The sequence below is a fragment of the Acomys russatus genome, chromosome 5, assembly GCF_903995435.1.
Source record: "Acomys russatus chromosome 5, mAcoRus1.1, whole genome shotgun sequence".
NCBI classification, from domain to species: Eukaryota; Metazoa; Chordata; class Mammalia; order Rodentia; family Muridae; genus Acomys; species Acomys russatus.
Window position 1 is genome coordinate 1,318,334 of NC_067141.1, and position 21,888 is coordinate 1,340,221.

The 21,888-nt window shown below is 46.7% G+C and overlaps 1 protein-coding gene across 1 annotated transcript in view; it reads left to right on the forward strand.

The window, feature by feature from the left end:
- The window catches only part of Vwa3a (von Willebrand factor A domain containing 3A), a 49,223-nt gene that overhangs the window by 7,138 nt on the left and 20,197 nt on the right, over nucleotides 1–21,888 (forward strand). Inside the window, exons 4-15 of the mRNA XM_051147178.1 lie at nucleotides 1,855–1,909; nucleotides 7,879–7,977; nucleotides 8,781–8,887; nucleotides 10,735–10,860; nucleotides 11,519–11,627; nucleotides 11,801–11,866; nucleotides 14,244–14,369; nucleotides 14,858–14,993; nucleotides 15,122–15,225; nucleotides 17,275–17,355; nucleotides 17,736–17,830; nucleotides 18,985–19,104. Of these exons, the coding sequence (XP_051003135.1) occupies nucleotides 1,855–1,909; nucleotides 7,879–7,977; nucleotides 8,781–8,887; nucleotides 10,735–10,860; nucleotides 11,519–11,627; nucleotides 11,801–11,866; nucleotides 14,244–14,369; nucleotides 14,858–14,993; nucleotides 15,122–15,225; nucleotides 17,275–17,355; nucleotides 17,736–17,830; nucleotides 18,985–19,104 (1,224 nt within the window). The remainder of the gene's footprint in view (nucleotides 1–1,854; nucleotides 1,910–7,878; nucleotides 7,978–8,780; nucleotides 8,888–10,734; nucleotides 10,861–11,518; nucleotides 11,628–11,800; nucleotides 11,867–14,243; nucleotides 14,370–14,857; nucleotides 14,994–15,121; nucleotides 15,226–17,274; nucleotides 17,356–17,735; nucleotides 17,831–18,984; nucleotides 19,105–21,888) is intronic.

The window sequence follows — 21,888 nt, forward strand, 5'->3', positions numbered from 1 at the left end:
CTACCCTGCATTCCCTCCCAGGTCCTTCTCCATAACACCCCCACTCCCAACTTGATGTCACAGTTATTGTAAGTTCCTCTTTCTCTTCCCTTTGATACATCACTAAGTCAGGTAGTTCTGCCTATACGTGCATGACTGTGTGGCCACCTAGCAGAGCCTGGGCAACGAACCGGTCTCCATAGACCAAAGAAAGGAACAAACCCAACATTTTTAAGGAAGAGTCAAGCCTGCTTAACCAACTAGTCATTTGGTAAATTGACCTGGCCAGAGTGCCATGCTGATCTTTCCATGGAAGATGATGAAGTTCAGGCTCACACAGAAACTCTAAGGGTCACGCGGTCCATAAAAGGCAAAGCAAGATGCCAAACACAAGTATATCTCAGTGCGAGGCTCAGTGTATTAGCCCTGTATTCAAACTCATGCCTGCACCACTGCTCTCCCCTCATGGGGTTCATTCCCACCAGCCTCCTGGCCTTCCATGTTCATCTCTCCCAGCTGCTCTGAGTCAGCTCACTCAGTAAGATTCAAGTGGCTGAGGCTTCCCATGAGCACCTGTCACCCGCTAGCGTCCACCCTACCACGGGAGAGTTTGCTTTGTTATAGGCACAGTGGCCAATACGTTCCCTTGGCTACTTTTCAGAAACTTATTTTTGTTAGTCCACCCAGGAAGCAGCTGCTGACCTACTGATCTACGGCTGTCACAGCTTTGTGGTCAGTCCCTGGGAGGCTTTGGACAGTTTCTTCTGTAAAGATTCATCTGATCTGAGGGCCTGGAGAGATGGCTCAATAGCTAAGAGCGCTGGTTAACCTTACAGAGGATCTGAGCAGCAATCTCATAAATAACCCTGTCCCTAACCACAGATCCCGGAGATCCCATACCACCTTCTACTTCCCACTTGCCCAGGCACCAGGAGTACACATGGAGTGGATACATCCAGGCAAAACACTCACAGACTCAGATCTGAGAGAAAGGGTGTCCTCCACCTTCCTCATGAGAACGCTATCTCCATCCTCCCAGCCTGCACCCCAGCAGCTCACCTATGGTCGTCAGCACCTTGGAGAACTGCTGCAGCCAAGCCTTGGTCCCCACACCCCCCACTTCTTGGCCTGCTACCCTGGAAAAAATATACCTTAGCTCTTTTTTTGTTACATTTGCCTTACATGTTCCCCATGGCCCAAAAATTAAAAATTCAGCCAACCAGGTAGCTCATGCCTCTAATTGCTGTATAGGGAAACTAAGGCAAAAAGATTGGGATCTAAGGTGGGGTTGGTGAGAAGGTTCCAGAAGGTGGTGTGGGAAGCTGCCTCCTCCTCCTAACATGCTTGTACCTGAACACAGACATGCACATGTACATACACATATCCATACAGACACACACACACACACACACACACACACACGCACGCACACGCACATGTACACACGCACACACATGCTCTCTCTCTCTTTCTTCCTCCTCCTTCATTTCTCCTCTCTCCTCCCCCAACACTCATATAGACAAACACAAAGCAATTATTATTTTTTAATTAGAAAACAATAAAAGAGAGAGTCTGAGATAAATCTAGGGTACAGAGTGACACTTTCCCTGAAAAATGTAGAAAAGGCCACACCTTTAACCCAGCACTGGGGAAGTAGAGGCAGGCAGAACTTTGTGAGGTTGAGGCTAACCTGATCTACATACAAGGCAAGCCAGGGCTATACAGTAAAACTGTCTCAAAAAATAAAAGTGAGAGTTTGAAATTAAAAATTTAGACAACTGAAACTTGTAAAATCATGGCCACCTTCTTCTGTGTGTGACAATGTTCAGTGATGATGCTGTGTGTTGGTGACGAATCTCTCTGGTGTCTCAACAGCACTATTGAACTCTACCAGCAGAGGATTCAGTGGCTCACAGAGAACAGCAAGAAGGTAATGACACGTGTGTGACTCTCCCCGCTCCCTCAGCCTGGCTGCTTGGTTACAGCCATCCACTGCAGATGATGGCACCAAAGGGACCTCACACCATAGTCCCTATGCACACTCCCGAGTCTTAGGGTTGGCTCTCGCTAGACTGCTTTAGCACAGTCATCATATTCAAAGGGTGAAGTATGCCAGCTGGCGTGGCTTGAGGCCAGTGCTCACGCCTGGGGAGACACAGAGGTTAGAGGGCAGGGTCAACATGGAGGGCTGGGAGCAGAGCCAGGTCATGGGCTGAGGAGACAGATGCTGACACATGGAAAGGCAGAGTGCTGCTCCCAGAAGGGGAGCCGTGTAGCCGTGTCTGTGGAGGGGCTAAAACAGGATCTCAGGTTGTGCAGGCCACATCAGGTGTGAGACAGGGTTTATTTTGATTCCAGAATTTCAACTAGTTTTCACCTTCATTGTCCAGATTTCATATTTAACTTTTATGCTTGTTCTCTGACTTCTCTTGAAAAGGGAGACTGTCTGGTCTCACTGGGCTCCACTTCTGCCTGGGGCACTTAACAGTTACTTTTATGGGGTAAATCCTACAGTTTTGATGGTATATTTTCAAACTTTAATGGTAACTTTTATACATTTAAAAGACATTTCTGTGTGTGTGTACATGCACACACACACACACACACACACATACACATACACGTTGCACAGAAGATGCCCCCATAGAACAGAGGGTATTGGATTCCCTGGAGCAAAGGGTACAAGTATTGTGATCTGTCCCACCTGATGTGGATGCTGGGAACTAAACATCAGTCCCCTGCAAGGGCAAAAAGCACCCTTAGCCACTGATCCATTTCCTCCAACGTCTTTTTACACCTTATTTTTTACAGATTTTTAAAATTTTTATTATTTTTATTTTCTGTATATGGATGCTTTGTCTGTAAACATATCTATGTACCACATGTGTGCCTGGTACTCATGGATGCCAGAAGAGGGCATCAGATCCCCTGGAACTGGAAATACAAGCTACCATGTAGGTGCTGGAAATGAAGCCCAGGTCCTACAGAAGAGCAGCCAGTGCTCTCAGCAACAGAGCCATCACCCCAGCCCCCAGCCCCTACCCCCCTCCCTTTACATTCTAAAGGGAAGAGAAGAAGCTCTAATTTTTAACTTCTGGTTCCTTGAGGGTTGGCAATGTCCTAGGGAGACTCACCCTTCATTTGGGTCATAAACACAATGAATATTTATGGGATAAATATCAGGGACTGTTCTAGAATAAAGGAAATAAACATGAAGATGACAACCCATATTCAAAGCCAGCTAACAGGGAAACAAAGCAAGCGGGAAGCAGCAAGTGTGTTAGGAAGAGGACTCTGCACAGGGCACTCAAGGGAACTACCCTGAGGGGCACTGGAACAGATAGATGACTAGTGAGGCAGAAATCCAGAAAGTTCTCAGTGTCCCAGGCAGAAAGATCAGCAAGTACAAAGGTTCTGAGACCTGTGGCATGTTCCAGAAGCAGCAAGCAGGGCGTGTGTCAGGACAGAAGAAGCAATGCAGAGAGCAGACATGAGGTTAGTTGGAAAGGCACACATAAGGGAAGCCAAAGGTGAGACTTTACACAGCACTGATGCGTAGAATATGCCTCAAAGAACCAGGCTGGCTGCCATCTAGATGGGTAGTTGAGTGCACAAGAGGAAACACAAGACAGGCCAGGTGAGGACTATGGTGACTTAGACTTAAGTAATGCTGTAGATACGATGAAACGCATTCAGGAGTAGTTGAGCAGGCGGGGATTGTGGATGGCTTGGACAGGATGGGCCCAGGGTGCCTAGGCCAGGGCTGAAAGCCATTTACTGAAATGTGAAAGGCTGAGGGAGGAACAGGTTTGTGGGGAAACCAGGAGGCCTTGTCCGGGACCTAAGAAATATCCAGACGGAGGTGAAGAGCAGTGGTCAACAGCACCTGTCACAGGTCCCAAGAGAGATCTCCTTGGTGAAAGCCCTAGATAACTACAGAAATTCAGATGAGAAATATAATGACTCATGAGCTCAGGAGTTTGGGGATTTAGCTCAGTGGTAGAGTGCTTGCTCAGCAAGCACTATGTCTTGGGTTCAGTCCTCAGGTCTAAAATAAATAAACAAACAAACAAATAAATAAATAGCAAATACCTTATGGAATGAATGTAGAACAGTGGCTTTCAACTGACGACTTGCTGTCACAGGGGCCTTTTGGCAAGACCTGCAGGCATTCTTGGTTGTCACAGCTGGCAGATATGGAGGTATTTTTGGAGTCTAGTTTAGAGGTATCCAGAGATGCTGTTAAGCACTGAGATGTTCAGATCAGCTTCCCACAGCAGAGAACCATCTAGCCTCAGACATCTACCATGCCAAAGCCCTGAGGCCCTGATACAGATCAAGTTGAAAGTGGATGGTGGAGCTCTTATCAGACATTTGTGCATTGCTGTGACTAAAACCTTCCATATTACAGTGCATCAAGGAAAGACTTCAGGGCAAGAGCTCAAGGCAGGAACTCGGAGGCAGGAATTGATGAAAATATCATAGAGGAATATGCTGCTTACTGGCTTGCTCTTCATGGTTTTCCCTGCCTGATATATATATATATATATCACTCAAGACTTCTATCCCAAAGATGGCAGTACTCATAGTGAACTGGGCCCGTTCACATCAATCACTAATTTTAAAAATGCCCTACAGGCTTGTCTACAGCCAGACCTTATGAAGGCATTTTCTCAGTTGAGGTGCCTTCATCTTAGAAGACTCTAGCTTATGTCAGGTTGACATAAAAGCCAGCCAGCACACCATCTTAAAAATCAGTGTTAGTGTTTTATAACCGTGTCAAAAATACTTGGGGAAAAATAATGGAGAACAGATTGGCTTTGGCTTATGGGCTCGGAGGTCTCGGTCCATTGTTAGCCTTTAAGTCCATTGATATTAAGCTGTGATGGGGCAGATAGTGGGAAGCATGTGACAGAACAAAGGTCACCTCATGGCAGCTGAGGGGAGGGAAAAGAGGAGGAGGAATGGGAAAAAGAAGACAAAGGAGAGATGATGGGCACAGGACAAAAATACAAACTCAAGAGGAATTCCTGGTAACCATGTCCCTTTAAGTGGGTCTCCTCTTCAACACTTTCTGCCACCTCCCAATAATAACCTGAAGTTACAGATCTATCGTAGATTAGGGCCCTGCACTTGTGGTGATTGGATCTGTCACCTGGGAACCAAGCTTAAACACATGAGTCTTTGGAGGGACAAATTTGTAGGCAGCCTCTAGAGCAGGACCCAAGAGGTCCTTTTGAGGAAGACAGAGTCTTACTCTGTAGTCCATGCTGGCCTTGAACTCACAACAATCTTCTTGCCTCCACCTCTCAAATACTGGAATTATAAAATCTACCATGACTGGCTGAGATTCTGCACCTCTAATGAGCCCTTAGGTGCTGGTCAGGTAGCACGGTCCTCGGACACTACACTACTTACCATATGAAACAAAGAAGAGAGTCTGCCTAACAAGTAACTAAATGCCATATGCTGACAGGCTTTGTCACTGCTGCCAAACTGCTATTGGCTACTCGGATTTCAAGGAAGTTGAGAATGTAGATTTGACCTTGAGTTCCATAAAGATGGAGGTCACTAATCTCCCTCAGGAGTGTAGCTTCATATGAAGAGGAAGGTGAGAACTGAACTTGAGTCACAGAGGCATGGGAGGTAAGGACATGTAGCTAGCTCTAACTGAAAGCAGGGAAAACAGTACAGAAAGGAGAACTTATGCCTTTTGTAAGACAGGCACTAATCTAGCCTGCTTGTATGGTAATGGAGATTACACAGATGTACACAGGACTATTGAGCTAGGAGAAGGGCCACTGGCAGGAATAAAAGAGTCTATTTGACCAGAGAAGATACAGTAACTTGAGTCACAAGGTTAGCTTAAAGCAGAAGCCTGTTCCAGAAGCAGGTAGCATCTTGGTAGATCCCACATAGGAAGATTTTATTTTTAATCATATAGCCATTGCACAAAATGGCAGGTCTCACTGTGATTTTTTTCCCCCTTTTTGGTTTTTCAAGACAGAGTTTCTCTTGTAGTCCTGGCTGTCCTGGACTCACTTTGTAGACCAGGCTGGCCTTGAACTCACAGAGATCTGCCTGCCTCTGCCTCCCAACACCATAACATTTTTATTCATATGTCTATCATTTGCTGAGACTCATACCCCTGTGACCCTTATAACCCTTTATTTCCAGATGTAATTGTCATTTTGGAGACTCACTGCTGAATAGCTGGTCCCTTTCTAGTTCTTTCTGAACTCTGGCTGGCTGATACAACTCAGCTATCTGACTCAAACTTCTCTCCAAGTTGACTGATTGAAACTGGCTTCTCTCAGCTTCTGACTGAATTGCTCTGCTTGGCCTCAAACTAACTCTAGCAATCTGCTCTAATCTTCTGGCTCCTTCTCATTCTCTGGCTCCTTCTCTCCTCACCTGTGTCTAGCTTGTTCTCTCTTCAACTTGTTTCCGTAAAACTCTCCCAGTAAAACTGCCTCCTTTCTCTACTGTACCCTACTCTACTGTCTCAACTCTACTGTACTGCTCTTAAGTAACGTCTCTTTCCTGTCTGTTCTCGTGAGAGTTGGGCATCTCCTATCTCTGACTCATTCTGTCAAATCTGACTCTGATTCATTACTTTGTTTGCCTCTCAATTAGACCTCACCTTCGAACATGGGTGCTTCCTTCTACAAACTAACTTTACCTTTATTGTTTTGGATTAAAGGTGTGTACTAAGGGCATGTCTGTATTACATCCACAGGGATTAAAGGTGTGTCATTCTAGCAGGATCACACAGACCTGGAAGGTCTTTGGATGTGATCCTTTGCCAGAGCAGCCATGTTGGTGGATTAAAATTCCTGTACAACCCTGCCCCTCCCCTTGGTTCCTTTCTTCAGGATCATGTGTATAGTATGTATTCATGTGTATGTGTATGTACAGACATGTATATACCCAAGCAAGCATTCAAGGAGTCCAAGTGGCTGGCATCAGGAATCTTACTCTTCCACTTCCCACCTTGGTTTCTGAGACAAGGTCTCTCACTAGGCCTGGAGCTCACCATTCAGGCTACACCAACTATCCTGTGGGCCTCAGGATCCTCCTGCCTCTGACCTACCAGCCTGCATGGTTACAAGACACGTGCTTCTTGCTCAGCTTTTATGTGGGAGCTGGGGCTACAAACCCAAGTAGATCCTCACGCTTGTGCAGTAAGCACGCCAACCCCAGGAAGTTGTTGTTGGTTTGTTTGTTGTTTATTAGTAAAAGTGGAGGGAGGGAAAAAAATACTCGCTAAGGAAGCTCAGGAAAGGGATGTTGGAGGAATGAGAGAAAATGTCAGATCTTCATCCTTGTCAGAACATTGACCTTAACAGGGAATGAGGCCTCTACTAAGTCCCTCTACCCCTCTAGGATTATGAGTTCATGTGAGTAAGAACTGTAGTTCCCACTGATGCTCTCACTGTGGGATAAGCACACCTGTGGAATCTGATAGTATTGGCGTGGGGGTAGTAATCACTGCTAGATACTTAACTAGAAACTCATAGAAGTACCATGGCCACTCCTGAGTGTCACGTACCTGTCTTTCACTGAGAAGACAAAGCAGAAAGAGGGACAGAAAGGCGTTACCTGGTGCCATGAGACATTAGTTGTCACTTCCACCAACGCACGCTTTCCCATGACCTCTCCGTAACGGTGTGGGTTATTGCATGATTGCTGGTCAGTAGCTTCAGGAGGAGCCACCACCCAGGGAAGGCAGTGCCGGGAGCCCAAACTGGCAGGACATCAAGACTCGCTTTTCTCTTATAGAATAGGGCTCATGCCTGCCTCTTTCTGTGGCAATGAGAGGGCTGGTCACATCTCTGCCATCCCTGCGATTCTTGCAGGGCAGGGCTACATCTTTGCACATTTCCTCTTTGATTTTAGGCATTTGGCCTCATCAAGGGCACAAGAGTGGGCCTCCTCATCGATGTATCCCAGAGCAGCGGTGGCCCTCAGAAAGAGGAATTCCAAAATGACCTCACAGTAAGTCTCTAGCATGACCTGTACCCCCCCAGCCTTCCCTTCTCCACCATCCCCTGCCTGCAATACAAACTCGCTTTGTTTATAGCAAATGCAAAACAGGACCATTCGCAAAGAACAGTTCTCACTCAATTAGCACCTTTAGGGGAAGAGATGTGTCAAATTCTGTAAAACCTCACCACAGACTCATTTTCACTTACAGTGTGAACTTCTAGTATTGTTCTCACAGCAAAACCTCCCAGCTAGACACTCCACCCCTGCAAAAGCACAGATTCCCTCAAGACAGGATATGGACTGTAATCTGTGGGACTGGCTGCATCATAGTACAGCTCAGCACTGGGCTCCTGGCCTTTTCCAGATGGTAAAGCTACTCTGGTTTCCTTGGCATTTCCAAGAGAGAAAAGTGGCATCACATCCTAGTTTCTTCCACCCTTTCCAGGCTATGGGCCCCTGGGACCTCCTCTGTAAAGCAAGGGGAGGACAATATGGCCACCTCATACAGCTGTCAGACAAGAGGAGTTTATGCAAAGATCCCTGGAGCTACATCTGGCACAGACAAACATGTCAGGAGATGTGGAAGGATGCCTCTCCATGGAAATGCTCATAGCCTGGGACAAGCACTAGGCCATGTTAGCAACAGCTTCTATGTCCTGAAGGTTGAGCAGAGCTTTGAGTGGCTCCTCATGGGACAGCCATCCTCATTCAGCACTTGTGCCAGTTTAGCTAAACTCCCCATCCACACGGGCAGTCTATACCAGAGGTTGCAGCCAGGTTCCATAGAGCCATTTGTGTCCTTTTGTTCACAGAGTCTTGCTGATGAGCAGCTGAGCCTCAAGGAAAAACTGTATGTCCTGTCCTTCGGTGCCACCACCAAAGCCCTCTGGCCCAGCCCTGTGGAAGTCAGCACCTCCACGTGAGTGGCTGCCAGGTCCCACCAGGATATTCACTTGTTCTGGTTCAACAGAAAGTGTGTGTGTGTGTGTGTGTGTGTGTGTGTGTGTGTGCGCGCACACACACACACATGTGCATTTGAATTAGGGCCTCGGGTAGCCCAAGCTAGCCTCAAGTTTACTATGCAGCTGAGGATGGCCTTAAACTAAAGATCTTCCTGCTTCTACCCCTGAGTGCTGGGGTCACAGGTGTGCCTGGTTTATGACTTTGTACACGCCGGGCAAATGGTACCCATTGAGCTCTGTCCTTAACACTTTATTGAATGCTTAAGATACAAACCCCAAAACCACAGCAGATAGGGGAGCACACAGCAATGAGTTACAACCGCAGAAACTTAGTCAGGGAACAGTTGGAAAGATGGCCACCCTCACCAGCTCTTACAAAATAAAGGATAAGACCACCACAAGACAGCTTTGCTTGCCTTTTATTTTTATTTTATCTATTTGCTATTTGTATTTTTGATGATCTGGGGATGAAACTAGGACCTTGAACATGCTGGCCAAGTGTTTTATCACTGAGCTACATCCCCAACCCCAAACACCATTTTTATGAGCACACTAGAAATGGTAGCTTTATTACTATGAAAATAATATATGCATGTTTTAAATAACCCAAGCAGTCTGAATGGATAAATAGCAGTGAATGAATCTCTGTTATAATCACACTCCTCCTCTTACTGCTCAGTAGTAACATTTTATAGCTGTCTCCACAGATGGGCTACACACGTGCATCCGTGTTCCATCTGGTTTAGGCAGAAGCAAGATTGCTGGGCCTGATGGTGCATGCCTATATCTCTAGCTAATCAAGATGCTGAGGCAGAGGGATTGTAAGTTTAAAGTCACCCTGAGCTAGAGTTTCCAGCCTGGTCAACTCAGCTGGACCCCTGTCTCAAATAGAAATGGAGAGCAAAGGAGGACAAAGGGCATATGTGGTGCTTTTAATCCCAGCATTTGAGATGCTGGAAGATTTCTGTGAGGTTGAGGCCAGCCTGGTCTACATAGAGAGTTCTAGGCCAATCAGGGAGAGAGATCTAGGCCAACCAGGTAGAGAAGGAGTGGGGTAAGAGAGGAGGACGAGGAGGAGAAGAGAGGAGAGGAGAGAGGAGATAGATGATAGATTGGATAGATGCCTAAAATAAAAATAAGAACATTGCCTACCTTGTCAGAGCTGCTGTGCTTCCAGACAGCCACATAAAAGCCACACAACATGGTTCTGACACAGTGTGTAATGCTTGATAATGACAGTAAATAGCGGTCTTCTTAGTTGGGTTATCTACTGTGCCATGCTTATCCCTCTGATCCTAGCAATGGTACCCAGGGGCTCATGCATGCTAGGCTAAACCTCTCCTGACTCAGCTACATCCCCAGCCCCTAGCCTGTGTGTTTGATTAAGGTTTTAGAGAGCACCCTCTCTATTTATGAAAAGGCTTACTGTAAAACAGTAAATGGTGTTATGCTTCATCTTGTATTCACCTCATCTCCCTCGTTGCTTTGTTGTACCTCATGCTTGCTCCACTGTCCTTTCATTCCGTGCATCACAACATGAAGCAATAGGCTGCCCCACATATATACCCCATACTGCCCAGGTATGTGGTAGGCTACACGTTTAGGTTTATATAAGAACACTGAGTGATGTCACACAATGGCAGAATCACCCACAGACATTCCTTAGAACATGTCCTAGTCTATAGTTTGAGCATCCTATCCAAGCATGAGGCCTCAAAGGCCATTGCCAAGTCCAAGGAAACCTTGGAGAACCAGATCATTAAGATACACATGACTATAGTTAGGTTGCTGTGTCTCCTTCCAGCCTCCAGGAACTCAAGCTCTGGGTAAAGAAACTACGGCCTAAGGGAAGCAGCAATCTGCTACAAGCCTTGAAGAAAGTCTTTGCTTACAAGGACTTGGATTCTCTGGTGATCATCCTGAGAAGCTGGTAGGTCTCCTTTCTCCCTGAGAACATAATAGACTAAAGAAGGAGTTTGTTGAGCCCCAAGCAGTGTCTGAGGAAAAAAAAATCACCAAGCATGATGTTTCACACACTTGAGAGAATAACTGTGTTCATAGGCCACCACCCACGCACACTCGGGCAGGGCAGCCAGGGCTGGCTAGGGCTGCTGAAAAACCCAGCCTGTATGTCACCCAGGTGACCTGTGACACAGGTGATCAGTTAAGAATAAGTAAAGGGCATAGGAAGGTAGCTCAGTAAAGTGCTCACAAGTATGATGACCTAAGTTCAGATCCCCAGCACCCATGGAAAAAAGCCATTGCGGGCCTGTAATCTTAGTGCTGGGGTGGCAGAGACAGGAGCAACTGGTGCTACTGGTCAGCAAAACTAACCAATACAGGTTCAGTGAGAGATCCTATCTCAGACAATAATGCAGAGAGTGGTGACAGAACAAGACAAAGACATGGACTGCCGGCCTCTACATGCACACATACATGAATGTACACTCACACACATGAACACATGCACACAGATATAAGCACACATGCAACTGGGATGCTCCTTGGAAACTACCATTTTGATCTGGGATGTTCACAGGATAGTTTCAGTAGGAGTAGTCACTCCTCCTCTTCCATCTGCTCCACAGCCCAGATCAACCTTCTGAATTCTTGTCTGACTACATCCAGCAGTCCAGCCTGGGACGTGACCTGTTCATTCATGTCACCACCTACAAATGTGACGACTGTGTGCCTTCTGTGAGTATCTGAACTTGGGCCCACAGCCATAGACTAGAACACACCTCTCTGGCACATGCTTCTCCCACTGGTAAACAGGAAAGGTAGAAGGGGCTGAAGGCTCAGCCAAAGGAAGGGTTGGTAGACTATATCGGTGTGGCCTTGCCAGGGCTGACTCTGCCACCGTCCCCCAGGCTGTTCTGAAGAACCTCGCAGATACACTTGGAGGTTACTACCACTGCTACAGCCCAGAATCCGAGGTAAGCCTTCTGAAAACCAGCCACATCGTGTGCTTGCTTTCTACACTTCATCACGCTTGCCCTCCATGCCCAGTGACTTTGTAAATATGGAGAGAACAGGGACCAGCTGAAGCCATAAGCTCTGTGGGTAACTTGTGAATCTAGAGACAGTCTGAAGCCAGTTTCAGCAGACTCCTCCATCGCTTTTGATGAATATGAACACAGCCCCGCCCCTTATTTCAACTCCCACCAGAGCTCCGCGTGGAAACATTGGCTCCAAATTTCTCCCCCAAATAAGTCCCCACTACTGGGAGAGCCACAGAAGGGCAGAAGATGTGCTCCAGTCCATGACAGTCCACTTATTGGTATCCTTGTCCCTGTTAACAGATAAGTGCCACCTACACTGTGTTTTAGAGGAAGTGAGTTAACGCACAGCAGCTCCATCTGGCCGATGGAGGATTCAGTCTGGTGGGGCATAGAGGTTCTTGCCGGTCATGCTGTTGAAGTTGTAGGTAGTCAGGAAGATCTCAAGTTCTAGGCCAGCTACATAGCGAGACCTTGTCCCAAAACAAAACAAAAGGAATGTAGCCATCAATTAGCAGCCACACCTGCCAACAGCCATCCAGGGCCCTGTGTGAAGGAGTGTTTGCCCCCACAAGTTGCCTCCCAGACCTTCCAGCCTCCTTTAGGTGTTACAGAGTCTAGCTTTTCACACTGAGAAATCAAGGACAGGCAACGGCCCATTTTGCTACTTCACTGTCCCAACTTTGACTATAGATGTCACAGAACAGATTATAAGGGCTAGAAAAAAAAAAAAAGGAATGATGAAAACAGATGATTGAAAAAAAATTTTATCTTGGCCAGCATGTAACTTTAATCCCAGCACTCTCTAGAAGCAAAGACAGGAGGATCTTTGTGAGTTCAAGGCCAGCCTGCTCCAGGATAGCTAGGACTATATAGAAAGACCCTATCCCAAGAAGAAGAGAGGAAGGAGAGGAGAGGGAGCAGGGGTAGAGAGAGGGAGAGAGAGAAGGAAGAAGAAGGAGGAGGAGGAAAAGGAGGGGGAAGAGGAAAATAGAGAGGAAGAGGAGGAGAGGAAGAGAAGAAGAGGAAGATTTTTAGAACTGGCACCTATAATCCCAGCACTCAATAGGTGAAGGCAAGAGGATCAGGAATTCAAGATTACCCTTGCCTAAATTGGGTGCTTGAGGACAGCGTAGGCTACATGAGACCTGGGCTCAAGGGGAAAAAAGAAAGAGAACGGCAAGTAAGATGACTTATTGATACTTTAACAAGGCACTTGCCACCAAGCCTGATGACCTGAATTTCATCTCCCAGCACTTCTACATAGCGGAAGGAAAGAACTGACTCCCACAGTTGTCCTATGACCTTCACACATGAGCTATCATACATGAACGAGAGAGAGAGAGAGAGAGAGAGAGAGAGAGAGAGAGAGAGGAGAGGAGAGAGGAGAGAGGGAGAGAGAGAATAAATGTAGATGTAATTAAAACAAAAACAAGAAGCCTGCATGCATGAGCACTCCCTGATATCACTTCACCTGACCCCACTCTCTGGCAGCCATCAGTCTCCTTTCTGCCTCTGGGGATTTACCTGCTGTGAGCATTTCCCCTCAACAGAAGCACAGGCCTCTCTCACTTAGCATGGCCCATCGCAGCCGCTGCAGTACCTCGCTTTTGTGGATGAGTGACATTCCGTTGTCTAGATGTTATTTTGTTTTATCCATTCATCTGTTGATGGACGTTGAGTTTTGTGCTTTTTGGCTACTGTGAATGTTGCTGCTGAGAAAAGAGTACAGGGCACAAGTCCCTGTGTCCAGTTACCTAGTACAGAGCTAAGAGAGAGCTTCTGGGTCGCATGGTAATTCCACATTTGATTTTGTTGCTGACAATGTATTTTTTGTTGTTGGAGTTTTGGGAGTAGGTTTATTTATTTACTTATTGGTTTTTGTTTGGGTTTTTTTTTTTGTTTGTTTGTTTGTTTTTGTTTTGAGAACAGGGTCTCTCTGTGTAGCAACAGCCTTGGCTGTCCTAGAACTCTCTTTGTTAGACCAGGGTGGCCTCAGACTCAGAGGTCTGCCTGCCTCTGCCTCCCAAGTGCTGGGATTAGCAGTATGCACCAAACCTGGCTTAAAATGTTCCTTTTTAAAGTTAAAAAACCTTCCCGTTGCTTAGAATTCTGCAGGTCAATACTGTACACATGGGATGAAGTAAATCGGTGGGCCCTGCCTGGTATACAGACCTTGGTTTATTACTATCCCAGTTTTAAATAGACAGCCACTCGGCCTTGAGAATTGACTTGGCTGCTTGCCTTTTCCTACCTTGGCAACTACTGACATCCCGGTGACTTCCAGATAGCTCATTGCTTCCATCACTCCCAGCTCTATACCAGCAAGGATGTGGATGAGCTCCTGGCAGAGACCCAAAAGGCTAGACAGCTCCTCAGCCAGGTGCAAGCCCTGTGCTACAGCAGTCCATCTGAAGAGCTGGCCTGCATGATCAAGGAAGTAGGTGGTACTCCATTGCTGAGGGCTGGGACTGCCTTTCTGTTGCTGACACACTGTATGAATTAACCTCTTAGGGCCTTAGTTTTTCACTTTAAAACTTTATAACAGGAGGTGGGGCTAGGCCAAGGCTTCCTCAGTGACTTGGTGTACCGGTCACTAGAGTTTCCAGAAGCCTTTTGATCTAAGCCCATGCTAGGTGACTTGTCATCTTGGATCCTGACTGCATGGTGAGTCAGGGTGTGGACAAATGGAAGAGGCTCAGGTTTCTGGAGACCTCTTCCTGTCCCCTGAAAATTCAAATTCAGAAAATCCTCAGAGATTGGAGTGAGGATGATCTGAATAATAGAAGAATTGCCTTCAACCCACTTGTTAAATTTTTAAGAAGCTCCACACGGGGGGGGGGGGGCAGGGGGAGGTGATGGGGGGGATGGAGATGGGGAAGAACCTTCCAGTGGTTGTGTAACAGGAGTTTTTCAAATTGGATATAGATCTCTACAAAGATTGCCAAAGGGCCCTTCACAAGTCTCTTGCCTAAACCCCCAAAACATGAAGCTCCTCTCAAAATCAAGTTCCCAGACTTGGACAAGACTTCTGCAGAATGGCTGAAGGTCTATGGTCTAAAAGGTATTAAATCCCAGAGAGGCCAGGACCCAGGCAGCTGACCAGGCTTCGGCCCTTTGAGGCTTCCCAGGCAAAGCCTCAAAACTAACTTTTTTTGTTTTGGGGTTTTGTTTTGTTTTGTTTTGTTTCAGCCAAGAAGTTAAACCTTTATCAGATTCTGGCACCCAGTGCTTTCAATCCTGTGGAAGAATTTGTGCCTATTCTCCAGAAAACAGTATCAGCCACTGTCCATGAGGTAACTCAAGGTCAAGCTTCCCTCCAGTCCTCCACAGGAGAGCTCCTTTATGCTGCTTCCCATCGTATGTTATATTCAGACAATGGAAGCCACCAAGCATAGCCAGACAAGCATGGCTTAGGGCCTGGGTGGCTTAGGGCCTGGGTGGGATTCAGGCTTTCCTACAGGGCTCTAGAATGCTTATACAATCTAGTGTAATGAGACTGCAGATGCATCTCAGGGTGGAATATGTTCAACACGCATGAGACCCTTGGCTCAGTACCCAGCACCAAAGTATAAGCAAGTCCAAGAGTCTGCCATAACTGTAGGTTTTCAAAGATCTGAAAATGGGAGCTGGAAAAATAACTCAGTCTATATAGTGTTTGCTTTGCAAGCACAGAAGACCTGAGTTTGATCTTCAGCTCCATGTGAAAATGCCGGACATGGTAGTACATGCATGCTTTTAATCCCAGCATGGGGAGTGTGGGGTGGAGGCATGAGTCTCCCTGGGGCTCACTGGCAAATCAATCTGTCCTACCTGGTGAGCTCCAGGTCCAGTGAGAGACTCAAAAGAAGTGAGTGGGGTTCCTGAGGGAGGTTGTCCTTGACACCATGGCCATCTGCTCGATGAGTGTTGTCCTCCACCCCACCCAAACAGGACAGACCTGTTTTCTTGTTGCCGTCTACTGCCTTGTACACACTTGCACAGTGGCTACTATAATACATTCCTGCATATGGAGTCCTATAACATATGAACCTTTAAACGACTCTCTTGTCTGAATCTATGTCCTCGAAACAGTCAATGAACATTCCCCGGATGACTGAGTGATGAGCAAATGAAAGGAAAATTGGAATGGAGGAGGAGAATGATATGTATTTGGGTGGATGGAAATTTTGGTGGATATTCATAGAAAAGTGGATGGCTAGGTGGATGAATAGATAAAAGGCTAGATGGGTGGATGGATAAATGGGTGGGCGAACTGGCAAATGGAAATATTGAATAAACTGAAATGTAGATGGGTGGTTGGATGAATGGATAGATGGATGGATAGCAGAATGAATAGATAAATGGGTAGATAGATTGGTAGGTAGATAGATGGATAGATGGATGGATGGATGGATGGATGGATGGATGGATAGATGGTAGGTGGATGGAGGATGGATGGATGGATGGGTAGATGGATGCATGGATGGATGGGTGGATGCGTGGATGCGTGGGTGGATGGATGGAAATGTTGATGAATGGCTTGATGGAGCATGACCACATAGGATAACAAGTAGGTATTGAGTATCTATAAGGCCTGTCTGGATTCTCAAATGTAAGAAACCATAGCCAGTGTGTGTGTGTGTGTGTGTGTGTGTGTGTGTGTGTGTGTGTGTGTGTGTGTGTGTGTTGTTTGCTTAAGACAGGGTCTTAACTGTGTAGCCCCGCTAGCCTGGAGATTGCTTTGTCTGCCTGCCTCTGCCTCCTGAGCGCTAGGATTAAGGCATGTGTCACCACACCTAGCTGCCATTATATTTTGGTTTTGATTTTTTGTTGTTGTTGTTGTTTTGTTTGTTTGTTTGGGTTTTTGTTTTGTTGGTTGGTTGGTTGATTGGTTCATTGGTTTTTTTGAAACAGGGTTTCTCTGTGTAGCCTTGGCTTTCCTGGGCTCACTTTGTAGACCAGGCTGGCCTTAAACTCACAGAGATCCACCTGCCTCTGCCTTCCTAACTGCTGGAATTAGGGGTGTATGCTGCAGCACCCTGATTTTTTTTCTTTTCTTTAGCATGTTTTAATATCTCTGGTTCTTCTCTGTATTCCACAACCCTCCAACCATGCTTTAATTGCTTTGATGTTCAGAGGAGTTCCCCCACCCCCACCCCCAAGAAGGTATCATCTGGCTTGCTGTCAGGCATGGCTCATTCAGGGGACCCTTTTCCCGAAGGCTTCAGACAAGGCCAAGTGGATGGGTAGGGAAATCTGACTTCAGATGTGCTAAGGACCCATTTCCTCATATATGGGGGCAGAAGATGCCAGTGCCCATCTTAAGTGTAATACTTCTCATTCATACCCATGCCTGAACACAGAAAGCAATGGTGCAGTTTGAATGGCATGATGGAACGATGAAGAATATCCATGTGGACCTACCCTTCCTCTATGACTACCAGGTGGGTGATACATCCAATCCATTAGAGTATGGGTTGCAGGAGGGTGCTCTGGACTATATAGATAATAAGTCATTGTCTTAATTCCCTATACATTCCTTCTATGGGTCCTCCATAGACAGGAAACAATGTCACAAGCAAGAGTCTCTGCTCTTTTGGGGTGATATATGCCTTGTCCCACATTTGAAGGAAATACTTAGGCTCTTCTCTTCCCAGTCTTGTGATGTGCTAGCGTGATGGACTTGCCCCTGACTTAACAAAATGTGTCTACGGCCTGCATGCACCATTTCCAGGAGCTGCCTGGAGTGCTTCTCCTCCTCACAGCCCCAGGCTTTAATTGCCACCCTGGGCACACTCACTCACAGTGTCCCCTGCTTTTACAGAAGCAGCTCGGGAAAGCTGTGGAGATGTATGAGAGTCGGCTCCAGTGGCTCTCCCTAGCCAGCAGAAGAATCTGGGGCATTGTCCGTGAAAGGAGGTACTGATCCTGCAAAGTGCACTCTTGTTCCTTGTTCATCATTCTCCATGGTCAGCCTCAGAGCCATCATCGCCCACACCAACTCTCATCACCGTAGCTCAAGATACTTTCCATTAGAAGCAACAGAGAGATGCGCCTGGTGGTGCACACCTCCTGTGATCCCAGCTCCTGGAAGGTTGAGACAAGGGAGTGAAAAATCTGAGGCTAGCCTGGGTTACATGATTAAGACTCTGTCACACAGAAAAAGGAATAGCTGAAGCTCAGAATAAACAGAGAAGTCTGATGACCAGGCTTGTTAGCTGTGTAGCTGGGTCCTGAGGTTCAGTCTTGTCAAGAATCCCTCCCTCCCTCTCAGTGGGCTCTGTTTTCAAATCCGGGTTTTCCTGCAGGTGGCAATGTAGCCATGGAACCACTTCCTCCAGCTTTGCATTCCAGGGCTTAAGCATGTGGGGGCCATCAGGCTGGCCAGGGAGCTGTGATGTTCTGAATGTGCAAGATCAAATGCCTGCTCCTGATTCATGGTGGATGCCAGCTCCACAAAATTCACATGAGCCAGCCAATGGTGGCGCATGCCTTTAATCCTAGCACTTGGGAGATAGAGGCAGGTAGAGCTCTGAGTTTGAGGCCAGACTGGTCTGCAAAGCAAGTTCCAGGGCAGCCTGGGCTACATAGAGAAACCCTGTCTCAAAAAACAAACAAACAGACAGACACCTCATGTGAACTGATAGAGTGTTGTTTTCCAAGGAGAAATGTGGGTGCTGTTGCCAAAAGGAATGCTAGATGCTAAGTAGGGGTGGGAGGAAGATATCCCAATATGCCTCACTTGATGCGTCATAATTGACTATAAGAAATCTTTCTGTAAATACTCTGTCATGACACACAAAAGGAAGAGAGGTTTTGTGACTTGAAAGTCAGCACATGCGGTCCTCAGCACTTAAATGCCCCCCACTACAGAAGAAAGACAGAGGGTCCCACAACACCCTTATGCTTCTGTTACAAACCTGCTCCTGTCAAGTCTCAAACCACAGAGGTTCTTGGCCATGTATGAGCTTGGCATGCAAGATCACCCTGGAAAAATCTTTAAATAGTAAAATGGAATGGAACAGACATCTGAGAGATTCGGGTTGCCTCTTGAAGCTTGTGTTTCCCCGTAGGGTGGTTATACTGCTGGACGTCTCGGTGACTAATTCCACGTACATTATTCATATCCAGCACTCCCTGCGACTGCTGCTGGAGGAGCAGATGTCCAACAAAGACCAGTTCAACATCATTGCGTGAGTCTCAGAGCCCCCCTGGGGCTCCCGGGAGAGGCTGTGTGTGGATGCCATCATGGGGCTGAAGCTACCACAGCCAATAATATTAGGAGGGTCCAGCGTCCTAAGATGCACATCAGTTTATCTGGTTCTGGTGATCCCGTTTTGGCTCTTGAATAATTGAGTGGCTGCAGGTCTGTCTCCCATTGGGGCAAAGGTGGTAAGTGGCCCCAGAACACACGACGCGATCAGCCAGGGTAAGGTAACTCAGCTCATTGCCCCATTTGGCTTTCAAGCTAGTAAACAACAGCAGAGGAAAGAGAGGGACTCCGCCGTGCCCTGGCTTTAACCTTAGCCTGGTTCTAGCAAGCATTGCAAGCGCTTGGTACTCCAAATCTAAATTAATTTTTAATTTTAATCTAAATAATAGGTCAGGCCTAATCTTTCCTTAATAAATTCTAATGAAAAAATGCTTAGGGCAACATTTCCTTCTTTATTAGCACATACTAGTTACACAAAAATGATGGGTTGTGTTATGACGTTGTCATGTATGTATGTAATGTACTTCTATATACTCCCCTATTGCTCTCTCTTGTCCCTACCTCCCCCTCTCATTTCTCCCTTCCTTGAAGAAACTTTGTTTTGTTTTGGTTTGGTTTGGTTTTTCGAGAAAAAGGTCTCTCTATGTAGCCTTGGCTGTCCTGGACTCGCTTTGTAGACTAGGCAGGCCTTGAACTCACAGAGACCTGCCTGCCTCTGTATCCCCAAGTGCTTGGATTACAGCACCACACCCAGTTGGAGAAATATTTTATACAATGTTTTCATCTATTTTTCTACCTATCAATTCAACAGGGTTTCATTAAAAACCTGCCATGTGCAAGGCAATGTACTGGCACTGGGGTCCAGAAGCGAATGCACACAGGACCTGTCCTCAAGGAACATATAGCCTAACATGGAAGACATGCTAAGAAATAAGCACTGTTGGGTGTTTCCTGATGAATAGGAGGAAGGTTCCATAGACCATGAAGGATGGAAGGCAGGCTCAGCCCGTTTCAGCTGGGCCCAGGAAGGTTAATAAACCTTCATGGAGGAAGGGCCTCTTCAGCTGGGTCTTGATGGACAGGTGGGGTTGGCCTGCTCATAGGGATAGTGTGCAGTGGGAAAGAGCACCCCAGGGAGAAAGAGCATCATGAGCAGAGGCATGATGGAACTGTGGGGGGCTATGGAGCAGTCCCATGAGAATATACAGGCAAGAGGCTTTGCCAGATGATGGAGAATCTATGCAGGTCCATGCTCGGGAGTTTTTAAGGTGATAACATGATAAAGTTTGCATCTTCAAATGCTGAGGCAGCAGTGCAAACGATAACTGAAGAGATATAGCATCAGAGGGAAAGAGACCTGTAGACTTTTGCTGTTGTCCTCATGTGGCACTCGGGCTAATAGAGAGTGAAAGAAGGGGAAGCAAGAGAGAGCTCTGGGGAGCTATAAGCTGCAGAGTGAGTAGCAGTTTGGCTGCAGGGAATGCAGGAAGGGCGGTGAGCCAATGGCCCAGCTACAGCAGAGATGGTTTCAGCCAGACATAGCGACACACCAGCAGTCTCAGTACTCAGGAGGCAAAGGCAAGAGAATCAGTTGGGACAGATAGGTTTTTTGTTGGTTGGGTTGGTTGGTTGGTTGGTTGGTTTTTTGAGACAAAGCTTCTCTGTGTAGCCTTGGCTGTCCTGGACTTGCTTTGTAGATCAGGCTGGCCTCAAACTCACAGCGATCCACCTGCCTCTGCCTCCCGAGTGCTGGGATTAAGGGCATGTGTCACCATACCTGGTGGGAGGGATAGTTTTAAACATGGCAAATTTGAGTATCTCAAGAGTTTGGGGATCTCAAAAGGTTAGCCATCTCAAAAGATGTCCTGGCGGGGCCTCCAGGAAGGAGTCCTAGAAGATAGGCATGGGTTTGGAGCTACTGATGCCCAGCTATGTTGTTGAAACAGTCTTTGCCCTGTAGGGAGGAGGGAAGACAGAGAGCACGGAGGAAGTACCAGCATTTGGCAAAGGAAGACAGGAAGGGAGGACAGAGCATAGGATGAACACAGCAGAGAGTGGTGCTGGGAAGGCAAAGGAAGGATGTGGTAGAGCACTTGCTAGCACGCTCATCACCCTGCCTGCACCACAGCTTATAAAGCATACATGTGGAATAACTCCATTTCTATAAATATATGTACCTATGCATTTTTAGTGAAAAAATATAGAACCAAGAGTTAAACTTTTAGGAGAGGCGATGAAACATAAAACATTTTGCTTCTTTGTATATTGTTGAATTTCTAGTCCAAGTGCCATAAAAGGTTTGTGAACTGACTCCTAGGGACACACCACCACAAGTGGCAGGATGAAAGCAAGAGAGCCTTCCCTGACAGAAGCATCCAAGCGATGGGTTGAAGCAGGGAGGGCAGCTGGGGCAGCCGTGGTCCAGCTTTTCCAGGGAGCTTGGCTGTCGTGTTAAAGGAAGAGAGAGAGAAGCCACTGGGAAATTGAGTAGCTTCCTGAAGCTCTTAAGAATGGAGGGCTCGGGTGATGGGAAAGAGGGGCATGGGGCATGTCCACTAAAGAGTTTTATGGGATTCTCAGAAGAGTCCGGCACAGAGGAGGCCTGGGTTCAGGAAGAGCCATCCATCTTAACCCAAAGAAGTGTACCTTGTCATCCATAAAGGAGTAAATGCTCCTCTTGGAAATCTTTTTTTTATTTATTTAATTTTATTAATTTATTCATATTACATCTCAATGGTTATCCCATTCCTTGTATCCTCCCATT